This window comes from Lissotriton helveticus, chromosome 6, assembly GCF_964261635.1.
Source record: "Lissotriton helveticus chromosome 6, aLisHel1.1, whole genome shotgun sequence".
In the NCBI taxonomy this organism is placed as follows: Eukaryota; Metazoa; Chordata; class Amphibia; order Caudata; family Salamandridae; genus Lissotriton; species Lissotriton helveticus.
This window is the reverse complement of record NC_136067.1, coordinates 142,253,753-142,279,937: the sequence shown is the minus strand read 5'-3', so window position 1 is coordinate 142,279,937 and position 26,185 is coordinate 142,253,753. Positions and strand designations below refer to the sequence as shown.

Below are 26,185 nucleotides of genomic sequence, written 5' to 3'. Positions count from 1 at the left end.
ATTTTCCTTTGATTGGTTTTCTGGTAAAGCAGGGGTGAAGCATGATCTAAGTCTCATCGGGACTCATTCCAACTTTCCCACCTCCAGACGTCACCATAGCTCCATTATATGACTCATCCCTTTCTTGTTAACATTTCAACTGTCAACTGTGCAATAGGCGATGCAACTTGGTTCTGAAATTTTCAATCAAACCCAGGCGAGTGACGGAAAATCTACTGTCCCCTTCAAGAAGGCCCTAAGTAGGGGTTGCGGCTCCCTTTCCATCCTGTACACATCACTGGCTCTTCTCCACAAGGACGGGTTCTTCTAATGCCGGCATCAGGAGGGTTCTATGACAGAGGTGGTAATGCAGCAGGGAAATGGGTGGCATAAGTGCACTGAATCGGAATGGTAAGCCCCTACATCACCTGGAGTAAGCCTTGATTGAGTTAGTCTGCAAATAAAATTATCTATCCAATTGGTGTACATCTTTATTGTGGGCCTAGGATACGAGTGGGAAATACCAATACCCATATGGGATGCTGACAAGTAGTCTCCGAGTGCCCCAGAACCTCAGGAAAAGGCCTCACAAGTGGTGAGAGAATCAACCCACTCTCCATGGAGGTTCTGAATTTCAAAGTCTGCTTTTGATATAGTAACAAATGGCAAGGGAAATGCCTTTCCTCTCATGCCAGATGTCCCCATTAAAAAATTCCTCTAAAGCTCCCTTCATCAAAAGATCAAGATAATCACATTGAGCAAATTATTCCATATCTTGCGAGCAAAGGTTATAAATATAATACCCTTAACCACATGCCATTCTTCCTGAACTAATGCCAACTGACTCTGCAATATCATTATGAAAAAAGAAATGCCATTTGGAGAACAACATTTCACACTATCTTCAGTCCTAACTCTAGCTGAAGTGGCTTCACTCGTGTCCAACAGCTAAGTCAAAGATATATCTTACAAAGTCCTCTTCCTAATTGCATGACTAGTTTAAAGATAAACAATAATAAGAGGGGGAAGGATCACTGGTCCTGCATATCCAGGGTATGCAGGTCTTACGGATTCGTGTGTCCCAAATAAAAAACCCTTTTTTGGAGGCAGCGTCAGCACAAGCAGTGCTAGAGGAGAAAAGCCGCAGGTAGATAGACACAAGTCCTGCCTGCCTTCACTACAAAACCGATAATATCTACTCACTTATTTTCTTAAATCCTCTATCAGTAGGCACCCTCGCCCTCCCAAATTAACCTGTTGAAGTGTGAAAACAAAGCATTTAAGGTATGTTTTACAAAAGCGCTCGTATAACGTTTTCACGCGCTCTGTCGCTTCAGCACTAGCGAAGCCTCGATTACAGCAAGCATGGCGCCCTTTTTCAAATCGAGTCTGATAGATCAAGTATGTGAAGGGTGATAAGAACGAAACAAGACACCCGCCCTTTTGAGCATTAATATCGGTACCATTGAGCTGAGCAAATATGTCTAACTCTGGTGGAGAAAACTTGAGATCATACACAAAAGTTAAGTTTGACAGCAAATGTCATAATAACCAGAGACATGCAATTATAACAGTGTCTATATGTGTTAACAGACAGATATGAGAGAGTTGAAACTGCCAATTATTGTGGGGTCTATAAAGTATCGCTATTTTTTAGTTGCATCTTTTTAATTATTTTTTAATAATGTTCTGAGTAAACCCAAAATTGACTATCACGATAATGTTGCAGGATTAAGTCATTGTTTATGTCCGCAATCCCCATCTCCCCACCCCTTAATGTACATACACTGTCTATTTGTATTTTACAGGTACAATGAGACCTTCTTGAAACTAAGGAGAACAGGTCACTTTACTCCTCTTTCTTTTTCTTTATAATTAGAAAATATCTATTATAAGACACTCACTATTTACCACTCACCTTGGTCCTGAAGAACGCCTGATAGACCTACCTAGGCAATAAGGGCAGAAACATGTCGACCACTTTTAATTACTCGTATGCGTGCATTTGAATTCCTAATAATTCTCAAAACGCACGACCTTTCATCAACGGGCTATCCAAATCCAGACCGAATAAAGCATAGAATCTGGCTGTCCGGATATTTTAATCCCCATTGCGCACTGTCACATCACTTATCACTACTGCTTTTAACCATGGGTAAGAACCTCCGGGTGGAGGCTGCATAACAAACTAATCCAATGATTATGCACACACGTGTATGAAGAGCGGAGAAACAAGATATACCGCTACCTCGACCTTCCGAACACGTGCATGAGGGTTTTTTATTTGGGACACACGAATCGTAAGACCTGTATACCCTGGTTATGCAGGACCAGTGATCCTTCCCCCTCTGATTATTGTATATCTAAGCCTAGGAAGCTGAATGGATCAAAACTTCCTTCTCCCTCATATGATAAAAGTAGTTTAAAGATAATCCTGGCCCATTCCACCTTCACAGATAAAAACATTAAGCAGTCTTTACATGATCATCATCATTTGCCAGATCCCCTGTCCCGCATTAAAGTATTTAAACCTAGACACAGCTGCCTTTTCTTTTCAACCCTGTGTTTTGGACATGTTTTTGCTAGCTACGTACAACAAGGTCATTCTAAATCTCACAAAAATACAGATCAGCTTTCTGAAACCACCTTGGAGTGTAATGTGTACGTACCACGTAAGAGCTTGCCATTGTCAAGTTGCGAATGGACACATTTAACACAGTGGCACCTTATACTAGACCAATAGATATACAAAGTAATCACAGACCTGTTCTGGAGGGCTTCAGCTTCTCGCTTATTTCAGCCAGTTCGTACTTCACCTCATTAAGCTTAGACACCTACAAGGTAAGGAAGACTTCATTAATGAACTGCCTTAATTCTTTTCAAAGCCTCTGTTTGAAGGAGACACAGCACTTAATCATATTAGACGAACGAGGTATAATGGCAGGAAAAGAGATTCTGAAATTAACTAGCATGATTATAAAGAGAAGGATCAGAAAGTAAAATCACTTAGGAACTGCATGCATAATTTTTTCAGGCCTCTTTTTGTTTTTGTGCTCTGCACCGGTTGACAAGAACTTGTAATTTCAGCAGGAGCACCAGAAGTACCAGAAGACAAAGAACAAATGGAAATGAATGAGCTACACACATATGGAACTGGGAACTCAAGAGTTCTGCCATTAGCAGTATGAAAAAGGAAGTAGCACTCTAGCAAGAAAGGAATTCAGTGAAAGCAGCTGCTCCTACTTACTTATACACATTACATGTAAAGCACAGGCATGTGGCAATGCAAGCAAGTTCCACACATAGGAGTAGTGAATGCTAAAGAATAATGCCTTTGGGTATCCCGGAGCTCAGCAACAACCAGCAGCACAGGCAGGCCAGCTTCCTGCATTGGAAAACATAGAACACCCAAGCAGAGCCACATGCCAAAGAGGAGGAGGATGCAGGGGAGTACGCAAGGGCAGGGAGTGCTACAGTCCAGACTCAAAGGCGCAGGAGGAAAGATAGAGGGAGCAGGATCCGCAAGAGCAGCGTGTTATCTCAGCCACTGCCCTCTCTTTTGGCAGTGTCTCCATAGTAGAGCCCCATGGTTGCCACCTCACGGTGGCTGCCTCCTCTAAACATGCCTCAGCCATGTGATTGAGAGTTAAGTGAGTTTTTGTGGGAATAGAAGAAAATTAGACTAGAAGATACTTTTAGATCCAGTGGCCCATGCGATAAACTATGACACTAGCTGCTGGTAAATTCAAAAGACAATGGCCTAGAGTCACAGGGGCATGTGGTTCGACTAGTGACAAGGGACAAAGTGTCAACTGAGTAAATGTACAGTACCTACCTTGAGGGGCACTTATTGAAAACAAGCAGCTGTTGCATACCTCCCTCACTCACCCCTGAACTGGGATGTTCAAAATGTGCCTTTTAACTATAATAACAAGGCACAATACATTGTACCCCACACCTAAATTCATTAACTAACAAAGTATGCAAACCAAGGTAACCATCCCCTGAATCTGCTGTCAGTTGACATATTGTGATCTAATGGAAAACAGTATAAATAAATCAATACACTTGAGGCCACCAGAGGGAAACTTATACTTACTGTACACGTGTCTTACCAGCGTGTCGTACGTTTCTGCCTTCTCCTCTATGCGCCCTGCTTTCTTCATTCTGTCAATGCGTTTCTTCTCAACGGCACCTGTGCGGTCTAGAAAGGTGTCGTCATCGCTGTCATAGAAGTCCTCGTCCTCCCAGTTCTTGGTCTTTCTTTTCCGTGATACTGTAGGAAGAAAATAAACATACAAACAAATTAAATGTAGCTGAACATACCCACAGTCCTACATGTTTGCCTTATCAGGTAGAGATAGTCCTCCTGAAAGAAAATGTGCCTTGCTGATAAAGTCTGCTTCAAGGCTAAGGGCTTTCAGGACGCTCCCTGCTGTACTAAGAGCCTCCACAAGGAACACCCAGGCTCCCTGTGCTCATGAATGGATAAATGCCATAGATTGCTTTGTGTCGAGGATCTACCACTGCAGCACCTGTACCTTGTTACCCAAAGAACAGACCGCATTAGGGAGCAGATGTCAGGCATCTAGTCAACAGTTCAAAGAGGCAGTATGGGCTGCATCTGTTTAATCCTCGTGGATAAGGAAAAGAACTTTGTGCATGCCTTGACTGGAATCCAGTGCAGATATAGGAGCTACTGAAATAATAATAGAGTTTTTAACTCAAACACAAAGCAAGTTGCATAGTTTTAGTGAGTCTTGTAGCTTTAATATGGTTTTGGCCACATAACCATTGCTTGGGCCACATAGATGGGAGATGTAGCAATGGGAAGTCATAAGCAGTGCAATATCTGTGTTAGACTATCACAAAGGCAGCAGTAGAAATGAAAAACCCACACAATCCCCTATTATTGTGGTCTATGTTGAAAAAAGCCAATTTCAAACTGGTGTTACAACAAACTACACTCCTGCTATCAAGAAGTGTAGGAATGGTGGCTGCAAAAGCAATCACAAATATATAGATCCTGGTTTGTCTAAGGCACACAACAATATTCTAAAGACAGTATTATGCTTGTAATTAGAAAATTATAAGATTTATTCTAACAAATTTGAAAAATACAATAACTATTTGTGTTAGTACTGACTTGCTGGTGGGGTTGAAATCGAAGATTGATTACAGAACTTCTCTCAAGAAGCACAATGGTACACGTGGACAGAGATCAATTAAAATGTAAGCATTATGATCATCTTGGCCGAAGAGAGGTATCTCTGTCTTTGATGGATTAAGGCAAAATTAGTTGGCTTACGATCAGTTCTAGACAGTGCCAGAGTGATCTGTGATTTGCTACAGGACCAAGCTGAAGCACTACAATTCCTCAGTCATTAAGGAGTTTTGAGATTTAGTTATAAAGTAATGATGTCTCGTGAGTTTTGCACTGCGGTATGGACAGATCACTTTGAGCCTGCTAGTGCATTTCACTAGACAGATTGTTAAGATTCTAGAGAGCAACTGATGCCATAAACATAGCAACATAAATGAAAACCAAACAGAACCACACCTGAAGCCAAAAAGGAATCAGCCAAGAGACAGCCTTCATGATTCAGTCCGGTAATAGAAGACATAATGAAAAAGTTGCACAAAGCGCAGAACCTGACCGTTGACACAGTGTTTGAAAGTTCATAATTAATATAAATAGCAACCCTTAGTCACTGAGAACTATCTAGGTAGACTGCTCGGTGAGCTATCCAATTCCAGCAAAGATTGTGTTTTTCTAACAAATAACGTCTTTATTAAGTGTTGATTGTGCCATACTTGATTTTATAACCCACTGCTACCTCCTGGAGAGCTGCACCTGGGTACCCCAACAGAGTCAAGGCGTAAATAGGAGCCTGTGACAATTTCTGGCTGACCAATATTACCCGTGGCTCTGCAAAGCCTGTGTTAAATAGTAGAAATACGCAGTAACTGACTCCTACCCCATTAGTCAGAAAAAAGGCCTGATGTGGAATTAATGTGTTTGCCTCCAGCTGTTAAAACTCTAGTCTATGGAAATCTGCATCCTAGCACATCCACTGTCGCCACCAACCAATGCTTTATGAAAATACCCAAATCCTAAGCAGTTACTAACCTACCTTACGCATCATCGTTATCGGATCAAGGACAAGTCACAGCCCACTGCCATCCTGCTCAAGAGTTCCTCTATTGCCTTCCTGTTCCTAGAGTGTTCTTGAAAAACCAGGATACTAGTAATGCTACTCTATGCTTGGAATTGAGTAAATCAGCTGCAGAGTGATACTCTGGTCCCTGGATGGTCTATGTACTAATAACTCTACTAAAGCTTAACTCTTAACTCTAAAGCTTAACTCTACTTAAGCGCCAGGAAGCCTCGGTGTCAGCGCGCTCTATAAATTGCACTTAAGATAAGATAAGCAGGACCATGTCTGGATAGTAATCCTCCTCTCTGGTATAATAACAACACTAACGCTCATTCTGCTCCAAATAATCCCTCTTAACATACGTGGCTACTAGACATCTCCTCATACATTCATGTTATAATACGGACAAAACTTGGGTATTTTCCTCCCTTCTGACAGGAATGTGCTCGTATTATAATAGTCCATACACTAACCCATCTGCTTACATAGCAGCATTGTGATTTATGCGTAAACATGCACACAAACATGTTTCCACCCACTGTGCTAGTCAAGTATAAAATAAGCCTGGGTACAAACCTGCCTCTTGGCGTAGTAATCCTCGCATGTCTAGTATCCGACAGGCCTCCAGTGCACACAGAGCCATAGCCTCTTTTTTCTTTCCAGAAAGTGTGGCCTCTGCAATCAACTGGTTCCCCATTGCATCATTTACAGGCAACCTGCACAGCACAAAGAAAGAGAGAAAATATCACACTACGGTATCAGACACTCCCTCTTGAAGTAGAACTGAACTGAATCCTGACCTCAGCTTAAGTAGCAGTAAGTACAGGAGCTGGCAGATAGACCTCTATAGGTTATTAAAGGTCAATGGACCAGAAGACCTAATGTGTGTTCTGCACCATAAACTCTTCTTCATGATGGCATTGCTTAAATTGTATTGTAATTGCATTTATATAGCGCTTACTACCCCTGACATTTGCTACTCCGGAACCATAAAGGATTAGTGGTGAATTAGAATAGTGAAATATGAAAGTAATTTGAGTGGTGGATATGTTAGCCAGTTATTTGGATTGAGAAGGATGGTGGAGGGATAGAAGAGGGGAAAAGGTTTGACTTTATATAGCACTTGCTACCCCTGATGGGGTGTTGAAGTTATTTTTTGGCGAGTAGCAGGCTAATCTGGAACCCATAAAGGATTAGTGATGAATTAGTAAAGTGGAAAATGGAATTAATTAGTGGTGGACATGTTAGTCTGTTATTTGGATTGAAAAGGATAGTGGAGGAATAAAAGAAGGAAGGATTTAATAATATATATTTTTTGTTTGTTTGTTTTGGAGCTCAAAGCAGTAGGAGGAGGCTTGGGATGAGTAAAAGGGAGGTGGAGGGGAAAGAGTCAGGGCGAAGGGTTTAGAAAGGCTTCTTTTGGGGGATCGGAATAGTAAAAGAGGTATGAGATGATGCAAAGAGGGGTAGAGTAGGAAAGAGTCTAGACGGAGTATTTTAGGGTTCAGAGAAGTGGTATGGGGTTTGGGATGAATGAGAGAGTGGATGTAGCCTTATGGCTACAGCTGTCGACGTTGAAGCTGGGGAACCGGGTTCGAGTCTCGACTATGACGCTCAACATCCTGTGATTCTGGGCAAATCACTTAATCTCCCTGTGCCTAACAAAAATTAATGTGTCCTCATGTAAAGAAACTGGTGCTATGTAAAGCGCTCTGATACCCGATATCTTCGGATCTAGTTTGCGCTATATAAAACACACACAAAAAAAAGAGAATGGAGGTAGAGGTTATACTGATAGAGGTATAGGGTGAGATAGGGTAGTGCATTGGAAATAGTAGTAGAAAGAGGTTTGAGATGAGTCAGAGAGTAGAGGTAGAGGATATAATGAGAGCGGTATAGGGTGTAAAATAGGCTAGTGGATTGCATATGCTGAATTAGAAGAAAAGTAATAAATATATTGATCCATAAGTACATGGAAAGTATATAGATGCATAAAGGAAGGTAGTATTTGTAGATTAAAGATGCATTAAATGAACTCCGGCTTTCAAATGTTGTTGTACTTAAAATTTATTTTATTTACATATGTATAATTTTTGTAAAACAATAGTGAAGCAATTATAGATAAATAGTTATGATAAAAGATTTACTTATTTATGCAGTCACTTATATACATGTTAAAAACTTAGTAAAATGTAACTATCAGTAATATGTACATTTGTTAAGCAGAACTAACAAATATCTATATTTTTTTCAAACAATTATTCTACACGTTTATACAAAGCTGTTATGTGTCAAGTTCAAGAATGCTGTTAAAGAGGACTGGCATTGTTCCACCCATGGTTTACACCTGTACATCTAATTGGCCTTTGTGTAGATTTTAACTCATTCTGAAATGACATAGCACGTCCAACAAGGAAAACGTTACTTACTGTTACGCTGGTACTTTCCCCGTTTGCGTTTGTCCCCTGCATGCCCCTGTCCCTGCCGCGCGACTCCCCGCATTTGCATGCGTTACGTCAGAGTGCGATCTGACAGTTGGTTGACAGTTGAGCTGACCATTATTGTGAGCTGGTGACCGGAGCGCTCTCCCTAACCGGTGTGTCGTATGACAGAAAATAAAGATACATCTTCAAGTTAATTAAGTGTCTTTCTTAACAAATTTGGCGACGAGGACGGCACACCGGAGAACCCACAACCTGAGGAATTATTTAAAGGTGAAGAGGAAGAGGCGCAACGGCATCGTGAAATGTGTATTGCAATACACAAAGTAACAGTGAGTTGAGGAAACTGTACAGTCTCCGTGTTCTCGGCAAGTACAGATTGAACCTGTGGCTAATTTGAGTGATGAAAAGAAATAAATGATAACCTGCAGTACTTTATCTGGAACATCTGAGTGAAGTTGATAAAGTGAGCCTTGGATGCGTAGCATAAGAAGCGTGACCGGTGAATAAAGATTGGACTTTGGGTGATCGTGAGGAAAGGAAACGTGATGATAAGGAACCCGAAGTTGCTGAACACTGGAATCTGCGCTAGGCTTATGTGGTGAGCCTTGGTCGCTGGGAGGAGGAGAAGTGAGCGGGGCAGGGAGCGAAGTAATTCTCTGAAACCGCATTTTGAAATTGATGTGAAGCAGCGCATTAAGCGTTTGAAGTGAGATTCTCCTCAGATCTTCAGCGTGCAGCCAAGAGCAAACGTCATAACGTACTGGCGTCAAGGGGCCATTTTGAGTGAGGAAGACACCGCGTAGTGAAGCAAATTAAATGCGTGTGTTAATTTTGAAGGGAAGTTAATACCCTAAAGGCACCAGTAGTGTGTATAAAGATGAAATGAGATAAATAAATGAGTAAAAGGTGAACTGAAGTTACAAGGTGAATAAAACGGTAGGAATTTCTGAAAACAAGTACATGAGTGTCAAACTTCTTTGTAAAAGGGAATAGTACAAGAATTTAAAATAAAATAAAACAAAAGGAGATACATGTAACCAAGCAATTTAAATTTGGCCTATCCTTTGAAAGAGAATTTAATTGGTTATCAGAAGTTTCGGTAGTTAAAGGAGAATGTAAAGCAAAAGGTGAATAAAAGCAAAAACAAACAACTTGGAACAGGTGGACGGTGACTAATGGAACGCAAGTAACAGATCACAAATATTCAGGTGCCAGAATCTCATTAGGCGTAAGCATTTAAGTAAAAAAAAAGGAAAAAGAAACGTAACTACTGGCTGAGACATTGAGCGGAACAAGTACTACGTCGAAGAAAATTATAATAACATTCGATTTAAGGAAACTGTAAGTAAAAATATCTTTAGTTAGTGTAAACGAAGAACACTCACTTCAAACGAACAATTTTGTGAGGATAAATCTGAGGGAGCTACATAAGGAGAATGCGAACTGTGCTTCAGAGCGCATGACGTCATCGCGCTGGGCGACATTTCGAGAGTAAGAACAACTAGACTAACACGCATCACCAATAGCGTGCAACGCTAACAAACAGCGTAAACAAAAGAAAAAAAAAGTATCCTTTACAGTAATTAACAAGGAAAAAAGTGAATTTAAGGCAAAATTAACAGACATTTAAAGAGGAAAAAAAAAAGGATAGTTCTGGGAACTGTAAATTGGAAACATGGCACACAGCAACATTCATAATTTACAACCACCTGAGCCATTTCTGAAAGGGGATGAAACACCTAATATAAAATGGGAAAACAGGAAGGAAATCCCAATTTTGCAAAATATTTGCTTTTTGGTGGATAGGACAATTAAGGCAATGCGATGAAGGGCAAGAAAGGGACTTCAGCATCCTTCCAGGCCATAATAAGGGGCTAACAGTATATCTAGGCTGCTCTGTCTCCCAGAGGAAAAAACTCCAATATTACAGAGCTGCATACCTGATCCTGCACAGCCAGCTGTTGTGTCCTTTGTCATCAAATTCACACTCTAACTCTTCGCCTGCATTGGAGAAAGAGAAGGTCCATTAATTTCAATTTATACACAATTCACCAGGTTTCAGCTTATGAAAATGCAGTTTACAATGTGTCCCACTAGCTGTCTTTTCACCATAGGCACACAATTGTCCTCTTCTGAGTGTCTGCAGAGAACACCAACGGCGACTCCAATTAATCCCCAAGACCTAGGCAACTAGTGTACCTGCAAGCAACACAAGAATGCCTCATATCATTTCTATGTTTATGGGAGTGACAGGAAAGGTGAGGTTACAGACAGCACATTTGCAGACAGACAACAGTACCTAACAGCATCCATGCAAAAACACAGGAGCAAATTCCACCAGCCACCCACAACCATGCACCTATACATCTACTAAGGATTCACCCATCCACCCAACCATATGACTGCGTTAATCTGTCCACTTACATCCATTCATTCATACATGCGCCCAAGAGCATCTGTCAATTGAATGATCCATCAGTCTATAAACGTATGAACCTGACAGTGGAACCTTCTGACTACCAGCACCTAACCTGTTATCCCTCCATCAATCTTATCCCATCTATACTAGCTGGGGTCTGTGTGCACACTGAATTGCACCCACCGTCACAATGCTTGTTCCCTCAGGAACCTAACAATTCAAAACACAAGCACAGGTGCACCACACATCAGAACTTAAACAAGAAGAACAGTTATAAAGTCCATATCCAGTAAAGATGTTCTTTATTTTCTTTCTTTTTATTCCATTTGCAGTAGATGAAAAATGGAGTCAAACTTTTATGACTCTACATACAGTACAGCTGACGCGTTTCCTTCTAGTGCAAGACTTCTTCAGGGCACTAAATGTTGGATGGGTCAAACACATCCCAAGGCTGGGGGGGCATGGCTTGGCAAGCCAACATGGCGGACATGTGCTAAGTGAGCTTCGTCCAGCCCACCGTATACCAGTCGTCATCCTGACTCCCTCAACTTTTGAGACCCCATCGAGGCGGCCCAGCAGCACTACTTTGCCCCTATTTTCGTCCTGAGTGGTTTTGAGGAGCCTACCATGATCCTTGGCGGTGCGATCAGACTGCGCATGGAGTGAGGCCTGACTACCAGTGGTGGAGCCGGGGAGTCGCGCTTCGGGCCACCGGAGGCGGCTGGAGGGAGTGCGGCGCATTGGGACTGCCCATCGGCATATCGACAGGTTCGGAGAACCCTGGTGTCGGTGGAAGGCTTGGATAGCCGGCGTGGGTGCTGAGCGCTGCTCCGCTGTTCTACAGCTTGGCCCGGGACACAATCTGCGGAGGAGACCCGGCGGCCGGATCGGGCCGCGCAGGTGAGGGCCGCGGTCCGCGATTGGGCCCCCTGGCGGTGAGGGCGGTCGGCGGCGCTGGAGGTTACTGAAAGGGTCCCCAGGCTCGAAATCTACGGTGCGGCCCCCCTGTTTGTTTTCCTGGCATTGCACGGAGGATCGGCGGTGCAACCAGACCGCGGGGGAGGTGGCTGGGAGGTCTGCCATCTGTTCTTCTCTCCCCCCTCTCTGAACTATTCCAGGCCCTTGCGGATCCCACAAAGGCGGTCTGTCGGGCCGCGTGGGGCTGGCTTGATGCCTATGGGGCTCCCTCATCTTCCCGGTGGCTCGGTGGGGGAAATCGGCGGCGGACTCGGGCAGCCGGGGTAGAGCCCTGGTGATTTGCGATCATCCTCTGTCCCTCCCCCATATCGGGTCGTCGGGATGCCCGCGTTGGCGGCCGCCTGGATTGTGGATGGCTGGCTTGCTTCCCCTGGAGCTTCCCCCTCCTGTATTTGATGTGGTAGTGGAGGACCAGGCGGTGCAGTCGTGCCGCGAGGGGGGGGGGGGGGCTGTGAAGTCTGCTGTCCGGCTATCTGCCCATCTCACCCCTCTCCCCCCAGAGTTGACGCGGGGGCGCAGACACCGGCGGTCGGGCCACGTGGGCCTGTATCGGGCCCCTGGGTCTAGTTGCTGTTGCTGCTCCTGGTGGGACCGCACGGTCAGGGTGAGTGCGGGACTCTCCCATCCATCTACAGGGATTTCGCCCCAGCAGTCAGTTAGAACGCACATACGTGCCCGGGAGCCCCTGGTGAGGTAGGGCCCCTGAGAGGTCTTGTTGGCCCTGTGGATTTGAAACACCTCCTGTTCGGTGCCCATTCAGCGGTCTGGTCGGACCGTGGGAGCTGGTGGTTCCCACGCCTGCGCCCTGCCCGGTTCTTCCTGGGATTGTGTGGGGTCTTCGGTTCAGCCATGACAAGGGACAAAGGAGGCAGCGGATCGACCAATCAGGGCTCCATTGACAAGTTCACTGGCCTGCGGACGGCAGCTGGGGCCTCCGGGGGCTCGTCGGGAGCCATGCTAGACAATGCAGCCCTCATGGCCGCAATCACCCAATCCAGGGACATGTTGGACGCAAAATTTGAGCAGTTGGTGCGGACGTCCCGGATCTCTGGGGTGGAAGATGATGTCACTGTATTAAAGCAGAAGGCTGCTAAGATGGAGACTGTCCAAAAGGGTCATGCGCTTCGAGTGGAAGATGCGGGGGTGGAGGGCTCGATGGCACAACCTCCGATTTGCCGGGTTTCCGGAGGGCTGCGAAGAGGGCAATATGGAACGATTTCTTACGCAGTCGCTGGAGAGCTGGCTTCCCCCTGAGGCCATGTCCCGGTGTTTTGTCATGGAGCAGGCCCATGGGGCGCTTGTGAAAAAGCCCCCGGCGGTGGCTCGCCCGCGGTTATTGCCAAACTGTTGAATTACCTCGATCGGGATGCTATCCTGAAGCAAGCTAGGGCTAAGGAACCTCTGCAATACAATAATACATGCATACTTATCTTTCCTGACTATACGAGACTAGTCCAGCAGCAGCGCCAGTCATTCACGGTGGCGAAGGCCCGCCTGAGAGACCTTAAGCTTCCATAAGCCCTATTATTTCCGGCTCGCCTGCGGGTGGTATTTCGCTCCCGCACCCACTTCTTCGACACCCCAGAGGACGTATTCAAATGGATGCACGAGATGGTGCGGGTTAGGCCACATATGCCACCTGGAAGGGAGTCTATTTCCTCATCGAGTGAGGTGGCACAGGGGGGCCCTCGGGGTCAACAACAGAAGAGCAGTAGATGATCCAGATCCCGGCGACACTCCCAGTCCTGCAGCGCCTCCTCTCGAGGGGGCTCTACCTCAGGGCGACTGACTTTTAAACCCTAATGTACGAAGTCAATCGGGTGCTGTGCAGCCGTGGTAGCTATTACTAGGGGGAGTCACGATGTGGGCTGGTCTCTCCGCCAACACCGCATTGGTCAATCGGAGACAAGCCCAGAGGACATGGGCTGTGAGTTGGGGATCCATTGTTTGGGGCGGTCTTCATCCCCCCGTTGGGGCTTGGGGACCAGCCGTGCCGCGACAGATAATTCAGTGTTTTTGAGGTATGGGGTGGGGTGTTTTTTGGGTGGGGGTTGTTTTAGGTTCCAGATCGCAATTCCGCTAGTTGCTTGTTGTTCTCTGCACATGCACTACCACAGTTCACTATCCGCTCTGCAAGAGCATACATCCCCTCATTGCTCGAGTGCCAGATGATAGCCGGAAAATCCCGGGCAGTCTCCGCGTTATCAGCTGGAATGTGCGTGGGGCTCTGGATAAAATCAAACGTGGGGCAATACTCCACCAGGCAAAGAGGGCTACGACTGATGTTCTTATGTTGCATGGAACGCATCTTTTAGGCACGAAGGCCCTTTGCTTGCAATGCTATGGATTCCAGCAGGATTACAAGGGGTTCGCGGGAAGTAGCGATCCTAGTACACCGTAAGGTCCCCTATGTACACCTACAACAGTGGACTGAAATGCACGGGCGCTATCTATTTATCCGGGACAGGATCGGGGAGGAGCCCTTGACATTGGGCAGTGTATATGCACCCCTCCTACAATGGAGACTGGTATAGAAACTGCATTCCTTGTGGGCCGACATACCAGATGGGTTATCCGTGGTGGGTGGGGACGGGAATGATGAAATGGATTTGGCCAAAGATAGGACCAGAGTTTGGGGTAGCCCCGGGGGTGGTATTCCCATGAAACTGCATTCGTTAGTGACAGGATTGGACTGGATTGATGTATGGAGACATATGCATGGTGATCGGGGGGGGTTCACATACCTCTTGGCGGTCCATAACTCACTATCCAGAATTGACTACTTCTTTGTTCCTCGGGTGGCAGTCGGTGGAGATTTTGCCTCGCAGCCTCTCGAAAGCACTCACACATTTCCCCTGACCTGAGAGCCCTGAACTGGCTGCCTTTTGAAGCCAGAATTCATCTGAAAATCGCCTGCATCACGCACAAGGCTGTTCATCTGAGCTCACCCGGATACCTCGCCCAAAAGCTGACGATTTCCGGAGGCTCTAGGAACACCAGAGGCACAAACAACCTTCTGCTAAAGCCCCAAAGATTCCGCAAGGAAAAAACGTATAAACGCTCCTTCTCAGGAATGGCACCCAGGATCTGGAACTCACTCCCCCCTGAAATCAGACTCATCTCCTCTACCATGCTTTTTAAGAAAGAAGTAAAGGCTATCCTCATGGCTAAATACACTTGAATTATTACTGGGGACGATATTCACAGACGGTGCACCATTCAGTTTTACTAATCTTTTTTTGTATTTTTGTATGACGCATGTTATTGACCTGCCTGAGTGTTTACGCTATCAATTATTTTGCACCTGTATCATTATTGATGTATCTGGCTGACTATGCTCCCACATGTATCTTCCCCACCCCAATTGCTATTTTACTCACACGTTGTTCCTTTCGTCTGTAAAGCGCTCTGATATCTGCAAAGATCTTGTTCGCGCTATATAAAACTTTCAAAATAAATAAATAATAAATAAATATAGGCAGAGGGAAACAACTGTTTTCGGTGGCCTTTATCAGTTTGGCACTTGTAGAACGCAGAGTATGGGACGCATATGAGTGTAGCAATTGCCCAGTACCTGTCGGCTAATGAGGGGTCTGTTTCTGGCGCTGCGACGTTGTGGGAGGCGATGAAGCCTACCTTGCTCGGGGTTGACATATCCTGGTGCGCTGCGGCCCGCAGGAAGCATAGGGAGGAACTGACTCGCGCATAGGCGGGACGTGGAGGCACCCGAGCGCCGATGTCGGGAGGCAGGGAGGGATTAGCACGTGCGGCAATTGCTTTTTGCACAACAGACCTGTGCCGCCCTATTGCTGGACTAGGCGCGCCAGGTCTGGCTGGCGACACGCAGCAGGGTATACCAATGGGGGGACAAGACTAGCAAGATGTTGCACCGACTCTGTCAGGGTGCCTTCCACGCCCAGGCCCTACCGGGAATTCTGGACTCGGCGGGGACGCCGAGTACTGACCCCTCCGCCATAGCGGAGAGTTTCGCTGCATACTATGCGGAGCTCTATGCCCCCCGTGAATGTTTATTTACAACAAGGGGTGGTGATGGACAGAGTCTCTGAATTAAGCAGAATACTCTCACCCAGTCAAGAGATCAGGGCTAAATCCAACACCGTTTTTTAGCTCATTGCACCATCCCAGTTTCAGAACCTGGCTGTATGCAAATTAGTCTGTCCCTGGCCCAGTGCATCATGGGAACAGGGCAGACCAGACTACAAAAGCCAATTCTTACACTGGGAAGGAAACAAGCTTCCGGGGACCGGTTTCTGGCATTTCAGCCGTCTTCGGCCCGGGAATGTTTGTCAGAATCCACCATCGATAAGTTCATTGCAGACCTGCCCCCCAAAACAGTGCCGGATGAGGTGTGGGACCAGTTGGAGGTCCCCTTGACGGATGAGGAGCTAGATGCGGCCCTGGGTGAGCTTAATCCTGGTAAGGCACCTGGACCAAATGGGTTTCCTAGCGAATTCTTCCGTCGCTACAATGTGCAGCTAGCCCCTATTACCGGGCGGTAGTGGAGGAGGGCCGGGGAAAGGGCCTACTCCCTCCAGATGGGAGGCATGCGGAGGTAGTGGTGTTCCATAAGCCCGGCTGACCCCTAGAACAACATGCCTCGTATCGCCCCATTTCCCTCTTTAACGTGGAGGCCGAAATCCTGGCGAAGGCATTGGCCAATCATCTTCTGTCCCACATCTCTGCTCTTGTACCTGGACCAGGCAGGGTTTATGCCCCAGAGGACTCCAGGCACAACATAAGGAGGGCACACGTGGCGGTGGTGGCCATACGGCAGACGGGAGAGCCAACGGCGCTTCTCTTGGCAGACATGGATAGGGCGTTTGATTCCCTAAGCTGGGTTCACCTCTTCGCTCTGCTACTCAATCTTGGCCCCCGCTTCCTCTCTTACATAATGCTCCTCTACACGGAGCCAACGGCGTCGGTTCTGGTGGCTGGCGCGTCCTCCTCCACTTTCTCCATAGGACAGGGCACAAGGTAGGGGTGCCCCCTGTCTCCATACCTCTTTGCCCTAGCCATGGAGCCGTTGGCGGCGTAGGTACGCATCGATGCGCAGGTTCGGGGATTTGAATGGGCCCCGGGTCTGTCCGACCGAATCGCGCTATATGCGGATGATGTCCATTTTTTTCTTACAGCTATGGATAGGACGGGCCGCGGCTTCTGCGCATCATGAAGATCTTTGGAGAGACGCTGGGTTTGTATATGAATCCTCGCAAATCCACGATGTGGGCCCTGGGAGATCGAACAAGAGTGGGTGCATGGGTGTCCTCGGTCCAGTTGGCAGTGGGGGGCTTGAAATACCTGGGGGTGTTCCTTAAAGATATTTCGGCTATCTCCTGGGAACGGAATGTGGCTCCAGTGTGGGAGCGAGTTCGGTCAGACCTTAAATCCTGGTCCCGTATGCCTCTGACTCTGTTTGGCAGATCGGCAATATTCAAGATGGTAGTGCTTCCCCGGCTCCTCTATCAGCTACAGTATCACCCGTACCCGATCCCGCCTAGATGGTTCCGGCTGGTGAATCCTGTGCTCGGGCAATTTTTGTGGGAGGGGGGTAGGGTGCGCGTGGCACTGCGCACATGCTTTCTGTCCACTTATTGCGGACATCCTTTCGTACTACCAGGCTTCGCAGCTGCTGGTTCTTAATGAGTGGTGGTATGGGGATAGGGGAGACACGGCGTATGCACTGGAACGACAACTCATGGGGCGCCACTCCTTATACACACTCTTATACTCTGCGCCGTTGCGGGGTGCGCTGCCTTCGGTCACACGGGTGGTGTTCCAGATTTGGATGCAGGCCCTGCAGCGTATGCGTTGGTGGAATACCCTGAATCGGGGCCCCTCTGTGGAACAATGGGCGCCTGCCTCAACTGGCGGCCCTACAGGGTTTCCGGGGATGGGACGACATTGGCATTCCAACCCTGGGAGATGTTATGAGGGGCACGACACTCAAGCCCTTCCAGGACCTCCAGAGGGAATTCCGTATGCCACAGTCAATTTTTTCGGTACCTCCAGTTTCGCCATGCCCTGCTTGGAGGGTTTGGAGTCTCTCCCTGAATTTAGTCCACTGGAGGCGAAAGTCTTTATGGGGCACCTACAAGAAAATAAGATCCCCCGGATATACCAATCCCTGGTAACTCACTGTTCCTCCACACTACAAAAGCGTCTAGGAGACTGGGAGGCTGATGTGGGTGCCCTAGAGGAGGACTGGATGGAGGCACTGGCGGTGCGGCAAAATCGATGCGACTTCATCTTGTTCAGTTTAAGTATCTCCACAGGGTCTATTTTACTAGAACGCGACTGTGGCGGGCGGGTCGGATTCCTTCCCCGGAGTGTCTTCGCTGTGGTCGGGAGGGCACTTTCCTTCATACTGTTTGGCAGTGTACGTCCTTAGATCGTTTTTGGAGAGGGGTCTTTGCATGCCTCTCGGAGGTGCTGAGGTTGGGACTCCCCCCAACACGACAGCTGGCCCTACTTCACGTCATGGAAGGGATAGGGGGCAATGTCTACAAACGACATCTCATGTTATTGGGGCTTACACGGGCAAAACGAGATATTGTTAAGAAGTGGAAGGCGACACGGGCCCTCTCAGTGGCTGCATGGAAGAATGACGTCGATTTTTGTATGGGGTTGGAGCAGCCCATCTTTGTGGCCAGGGGATGCCCACGCAAGCACTATAAGATTTGGAAACGATGGGCGGACTATCGGGCCTTATGGTTAGAGCCGCCAGCAAAGGCGGAGACTCATCCACTGGAGTAGTTGCTGGCTCTGTCCAGGTGCGGAGAGGGGGGGGGGTCGTGGGGGTGCATGTTACCAGGGTGGGATTCCTTGTTTGTTTATTTAGACTGTGGGCAGGATTAAGCGGATGCAGTGCGATCTCAGGGGAGTGGGGAGAGGGAGGGTGGGAGTTAGGGGGGATCTTTACCATTCAACATGCCTTTTGTTATGCACCTTGAGCTTACATATAAGCATGTTCATTGCTTTCGTGTTTACATATGTCTGATTTGGCACATGTCTCTGGAGCACAGAGCCCTGCGCTGTAACTGCTAATTGACGAATAAAATATGTTAAAAAAAAATAAAACACATCCCAAGGCTGATGAATCATAGGCTTCCTTGGTATTAGGCTGTTACCCATCCGGTGTTTATATTGTATCCAAAGTTAAAGCCGTCTGTATCTAGACCTTGACCAGAATGAAGTCTAAAAGGCGCAACCCACACTAAGGATGTCAAGCACCACCATGTTGTATTGCGATGAGGCTCAGCCACAAATCTTGCAAAAGTTAATCTATAGTACGTCCGAACAGAGGAAACGTCCCATTATAAATGTCGCGTAAGTTGAAAAGAGTAAAAAAAAGGGCAGGAATCCAACAGCCGAAAATAAGGCTGTCGTGGGCAGTGGGAGTGCTGGGTGACGTTGCAGCAAGCAAGGAAGCCTATAATCCATCAGTCTAGGTAGGGAACCATGTGGTGGTCCATCTACTCATTCATGAAATCAACCTGATGTATCAAAACAAACTAGGTCTCCATTTGTCTTGCTTAGGTTACTATCAAATTTCAAAATAAAGATGCTTAGAGTTTGTCTCAAGACATAACAGGAAAATATGGAAAAACATCCCACTTTTAAACTATCAAATGTGATTTCAAAAAGGATGAAAATGCAAATTAGGAGTAACAGGTCAACCACATATCAAATGTTATCCTCCCATCAATGTCAAAAAGCACAAACCATAATGTTATACAAAATACATTTAGGCTTAAAAATGTCCACAAAATATTTTTGAGAAGTCCTTAAACTTGGAAAATTACTCTGAAAATAGTGTTAGTCTGTGGGGGTAAGAATTTACCCCTCACATTTTTTTTTACCAAAATCCATTTCTTTCCTTGGATTATGAACTCCTATGTTTCAGGTTTTATGGACTGTTCATGAGCACAAGCAGATCAACTGCAGACAAGTACTAACATACTGTGATCGCTCATTGTCTAGGGCACAACCGGTATTGAAGAGCATCACCTTCATTAGAGGCACCGCCTTGACTGTTGTAGCTCTTGGCAATGGGCTTAATGCTATATTAGTTAATGTTTATCATGAGTAAAGAGTTGTCATTTCCTGTTTTCGTTATTTATTGTTTTCTTTCTCAGACTAAATACAGGACATCAGAGATCTCCTATGTAGACTCCGGTAATGCTGCGCAGAGTGGCTGAGAGGGCCTGGCCCTTGCACTCTATCAGAATATCCCATTTAAAACCTCTAATCTGGCCATATTGTAGTTGATGGTTTGAGACATTCTTGACCTTTACCTCCAATAAAACAGTGGTTGACATACTGCATATACGCACTGTTGGCAGGCCATGTTTCAGGAATACATGCTATGGTGCACTCTGATACCACAACTCATAATTAATTGGGAATATATTTCCTATAAGGTAGTATCTGGTTCACGGACTATACAGCTTAAGGACTTGATGGCTTGTGGTGATACTTCCCAATTAGTCTTAGGTACTTTTCTGCTTTATCAAATCACTCACCCCTTTTTAGGTGCTGTCTTTCGCTGCTATGAGAGTCTTATTGTCTCCAGCGGTCACATCTCCATTCCCTCCCTCTACAACTTCCAGGAGTAATGTGTACACATTCCTATAAACTGCATACAAGTAATTTTTTCCTTTCTGTTTGCTTCTGCATATCCTTAATCCTTACACGCTGTATTTCTGCAGTTCACATTGTCATGAACAGTGCTGAGTTGAAACTCCCAAGATAAGTCGTCTGAGGACCGGAAACCATTCAGAAAGACCATAGTGAATACATTCTTTTCCAGAACATCATACAGGTGCACAGTGCCTCAGCACTAACCTAAAACCTTGCAGACTCTCACTCCAATTCTGATGAGGTCAGTAATTCCACCATTGTTTAATGGGACTTGTTTGACCTATTGGGCATTGAGTCCACAGTCAAGAAAGGACAATATATTAATGCGCTGCCTGCGTTACTTTGTGCAAACTGCATTTGTCTTTGCGGTAGAACACATTACAACTGCTCTTTAAAAAAACAGACCTCTTTGTGGGCCTCTACCTTCTAACGAAACGATTTATTAACTCACCCCTTAGCTAATCTGGGTCCAAAAGAACACTTAGGCCCTTAAGTGCGAAAATCTCATTTTGCATTTCCTCAATAGCGAATCCTAAGAAATCGCTATTTAGGAAGTGAAAATTGGAATGTACGAAATTTGTGATTTCCTAATAGCGATTCCTATGGAGTCGCATTCAGTATTAGGAAATCGCAAATTTAGAAATGGCAAACCATTCATACCTATGCGACTTAGGCATTTCTAAATTTGTGATTTCCTAACAGGAAATCGCAAATTTGGAACTTTAAAATCATTCGTACCTATGGACCTAAGGCCCCCTCTTAAATGTAAGGGGGGGAAATGGTGCTCGTGTAAAGTGCTCCAATGCCCTTGGGGCAAGTGCACGCTCTATGGCACTGCAAAAAATGAATTTTGGGTAAAAAAATTTAAATTGCATCTGGTTACCATTGCATTGGATTAGGCGGTAACAGCATTTCCTAAATGCCATTTCGCATTTAGGAAATGCTACTTGCATGCAGATAGGAAATTGCAAATAGGAAATCCCCATTTTCCTATTTGGGAACTCGCAAAATGCGATTTCTATTGGGTAGAAATTGCATTTTGCAAACACGTTTCTACCTTTTGTACATAAGGTACGTCTATTTACCATTTCTTTACGGCCCAAAATGGTGATTTGGTTCGTTAAGAAATGCTAAATAGCTTTCTACATATGGGCCTAAATATTTATGTATGGATACCAAATATAGTATCAGAAATGTAACATTTCCCGCAAGTGTTTAGTACCCACCCATATCAGGCATCTCTGGGAATGCAGAAACTAGATTTTAAAAACACGGGTGTGTGGTTAGGACTTTTGTTGCAAAGGGGTTTATTATCCCGTCTGTTGGATTGTCACTGCAAAGCAATCCCTTCAGTCGCTGGATGCCCAAATATTTTCACTTTGTTCCGACACTGAACAGTTCTTTCACCCAAAATGTTTTATGACTCTTTAGATCCCTAAACATGCTGCTCAGGTATCATTCTGCTCTGTTATCAAAAGAGAGAAACCTCATGTAGCTGGATTGCCTTACACAATCAACTTTGTTTATGTATTCCATTGTGGCCACGTTTTCTACCATCTCTACTTGTGTCCCAAAGCTCAATAACATGTTTCATGAGTGTCCTAAATATTGACTTGTGGAGCTGTAAAAGGTCTTGCTAGATCTTGATAAAGTACAACGGTCAGACCCTCTCATCCACTCTCTGTAAAAGGTCTTCTCTGTGAAGCTATTTAGTGCCCTGTTATCGCTGGATAACACTAACACTTCATTTTACAGACAATAGAAACTGTCAACAACACATGAGCAAACACAGGTCGTTTTCAGCACACTGTGTGCACTCTTAAGCAGCAGGTCATTGGAGGAGCTCAATGCATACCTTGTGAGCAAGTAGGCACTCATTCAATGAGCCTTTAAAGCAGTATGTGTGAGGTCTCAAGAAGCACCTCATCAGCTGAGCCATTCCAAGTACAAACTATGCAATAAGCCCAGCACTAAGCCAATGTAGCCTTTATGAGAGGGTACACATAAAATAGGTTTAAAATTACATATCTATTTTTAAGTGGGCGGAGTAGAACTACATATTCATCGTTCCGTGAGCCGCTATTTTAAACAAAGGCCTAGGAGAGAAGGGATATTGGTGATGTTGGGTGCCGAGCAGGAGGAGATTCCGCTAGCTTTGCTGACTTCTTTTATGCAGATCAAACGTTATTTCCTCTTTGCACTCCCTTTTGGTAAGTGGCTGTACCTTGAGCACTTGTCAGCCCACCGGTCTGAAGCCGTCGGTCAGTGCTGAACACTGACTGTATTTGTTGAAAGAGGTCAACTAGCACATGGTTGGACTACTGAGCCTATATTCCACAGAGGGTGCACTGCTGTGCAACTTTACCTGGGTGTGCTGGGGGCACACCAAGTCAGTGCGCTGTATCACAAGGAACTACCGGTCCTCAGCGCATCTGCAAACTCGTGTCTGCCCTAGAGGCAGCACATCAGTAAAAGGGAGACCGCTGGTCTGCCTTTCACTGTGGAGGTGGCATCAAATTCTCCATTTAAATGGGGGGTATAGATCTCCCTGCAGTTGGTTGCACTGAGTGACTACACGCGTCTGCAGGGGGGTGTCCTCGGGGCTGCGCACCACTTCTCCACAGTCTGTACGTCTCATGCAAATGAGGGAATGCCCCCTTGAGATGTCGCTCGTGCCACATGTGTTCCTGCACAAGCTGTATTAGACCAAAGGAACCCGCGCAAAACATCCACAGCCACTTCTATAAAATAAAGAGTCCTGAGGGGGAGACCTCTAAACTGCATTATTTGAGACAGCATTCAAAGAAGAAGTGAGGATGAGTAAGTAATTCCTTCAGGTAGTATACACAGAAGAGAGATTGTTCAGATGAGGAGTAGGTTTTCTGGGAAGGTATGAAGAACTGAATTACAGGCAAATGACCTTTACCAGTACAGCTGCCTGCACTGCGGAAAGAAAGTATATATTCTGGATTTTGACAAAACACTCAAGAATATTTCAGCTACAATGAACTGCATCTGAGGCATTTCGAACCCCACATGAACATTTTCAGCTTTGAGCAGCACTTTAAGAAGCATTCGCGTGTACCTTCACGGTCTAGGAAGCCTTGCAGGGCTTTCTTGGGATCTTTGACATAGTAGGCCTCGCGCTCTTCTTGAAATTCCATAATTGGTTCCTCTTCAACCACCTCCTCCCCTTCCTCCTCCATTGCATCATCCCCTGAAAAACAGAAACGCGTGGAAAAGAAGTCAGAGAGACATGAAACTACTGAGAGCTGTTTAACTAGTTGGAGCACAGCCCACAATTAAGAGTTTCTAAAATCCCTGTCTTGCTTATTTGCCCTCACTGATCAAGAAGGCAAATTCTCAAGAAATCGAAGGTACAGTAATGTACTATGACAACAGGAAGGCAAGGTCTCATTTTTGTGAGTTACGTCATTACCAACAGTTAATCTCCAGCCCAAGAACACAATGCATTTCTTGAAGATCACAGAGGTTTATCAGAGCAAGAAAACAGCTGGGTAACAGGTGAGGCAATACAGGGATGACAGAAGGAAAGTACACCATCTTAGGATGTTATGGCTTTACATATTAAGACATACATGTTTATCATCCAGTCGCCATCACTTACAAACTGTAAATAAATATAAACTCTTGGGACAAAGAGCAAACACAAATTTACAAATGTAATTTTCTTGTACAGTAGTCTTGTGTGAAAGTGCAGTGATGTGTGACAGAGTTCTTCTATGCACAGCTCCCTTCAGGCCCTGCAACATCTCAATGGAGATGAGGCGACCTTGACCCTGTTCTCAGGTCAGGTCGCCACCCACGCCGCACGGCTCCTCCTTTGCGCCCGTGACTCTGCCTATCTACTGCCGCGAGTTTGCCGCTGGTGTGCCCCTGAGGTCTGGTGACTTATTTTCTTACTGTGCTGCTAATTGTATTCTCGTCTTGGCATTTTATTTTTCTGTTTTTATTTTTGAGTCTCTTCCTTGCGCCCCTTACCCTCTGTGCCCCCCCCGCTCCCCGCCGCTGCTCCCCTGCGGCACGCCCCCTTTTTGCCCTCTGGGTCCCATCCCCTGGCCCATTGGCCACCCCGCTCCCGCCTCCCAGCTGCTCCTCCCTCCTACTTGGCCTCTTATGGAGGACGCCGCTCGGAAGCACAACGGACGCGCGCAGCGGGCGTGCCTAAGGCAAGCCTGTCTGCGCCCGTCCGCGCCCAGCACCAGAACCCCTGGACCCCGCAACGCTAGACTGCACTACGACTCCAGCACCCTCCACGCACTCAACCCCGGACGACACCACCCCTGCCACCAGGCCAACCCGAAGCACACCCAAGGGCCTTTCACCTGCCAGAACTGCAGATTCACCAGCATCCAGCCCGCCAAACCCCCAACCAGAGAACCCAACCACCTCCGCTGCATCCTCCTCAACACCCGCTCTGCTCGCAAGCACGCCATCGAACTTTGGGACCTCCTAGACTCTACCGCCCCCGACGTCGCCTTCCTGATGGAGACCTGGCTGAACACCACCTCAGCACCAGACATCGCCATAGCCATCCCACAGGGCTACAAGATCTCCCGCAGAGACCGCACCAATGGAGTTGGAGGGGGAATCCCCATCACACAAGGACACCCTCAGAGTCTCGACCAACACCGACGACACCCTCACCACTGCCGAGCACATGCACTTCCAGATCCACACCGACCCCAACACGACCCTCAGAGGAACACTTGTCTACAGACCACCCGGACCACAACCAAAGTTCAGCGACACCATCGCCGATCTCGTCAGCATCCACGCCCTCGCCTCCACGGACTACATCCTCCTCGGGGACCTGAACTTCCACCTCGAGAACAACAACGACGCCAACTCCACCGCCCTGATCGACAATCTCGCCAACCTCAGACTCAAACAGCTCGTGACGACACCCACCCACGCCGCTGGACACACGCTGGACCCCATCGTCTCCGCACGCCCCCACGTCTCCTTCAACCACACCACCGAACCCCACTGGACCGACCACAGATGCGTCCACTTCACCTTCAGGAAACCCACCACCGCACCCAACAGTTGCCACGCCGCTGCTGGGGCAAGTTCACCAAGGACCAACTGACTACCACCCTCGCCCTGAGACCACCCGCCGACCCCATCGACCCCGACACCGCCGCCACCAACCTCAAACAGTAGATCAATGACTGCGCAAACACCCTCACCCCTCTAAAGATCCCCACAACCAACCACACAGTGGAGAAGTGTGGCTCAATGGTTACAGCGGCAGACCCTGATGCAGAGGTCTAGCCCGGGACCAGGGTTCAATTCCCCGCCTCGGCGGGTCTTGGGCTCAAAATTCCACGGACCTGATAATTCTCGCCTCGGTGCCTATTCCAATCATGGAGTCCCACTCTGCAACTCTGGGCAATAGCATGCTTAATCTCCACAATGGCCCCCACAACGCTAAGGATGCCTGGCCTCCACCTTGGGGGTGCCCAGGAGTGGACACCTCACAGGGAAAGCCAGGATGGGTTCCACAGCGGTATTCGTGCAAG

At 46.7% G+C, this 26,185-nt stretch overlaps 1 protein-coding gene across 1 annotated transcript in view; it reads right to left on the bottom strand.

Moving 5' to 3' along the window:
• The window catches only part of SLC4A1AP (solute carrier family 4 member 1 adaptor protein), a 119,138-nt gene that overhangs the window by 60,245 nt on the left and 32,708 nt on the right, over positions 1 to 26,185 (bottom strand). Inside the window, exons 3-7 of the mRNA XM_078647497.1 lie at positions 23,725 to 23,856; positions 10,522 to 10,582; positions 6,714 to 6,853; positions 4,095 to 4,255; positions 2,744 to 2,813 (exon numbers count right to left, since the gene is read on the bottom strand). Coding sequence (XP_078503623.1) covers positions 2,744 to 2,813; positions 4,095 to 4,255; positions 6,714 to 6,853; positions 10,522 to 10,582; positions 23,725 to 23,856 — 564 coding nt within the window. The remainder of the gene's footprint in view (positions 1 to 2,743; positions 2,814 to 4,094; positions 4,256 to 6,713; positions 6,854 to 10,521; positions 10,583 to 23,724; positions 23,857 to 26,185) is intronic.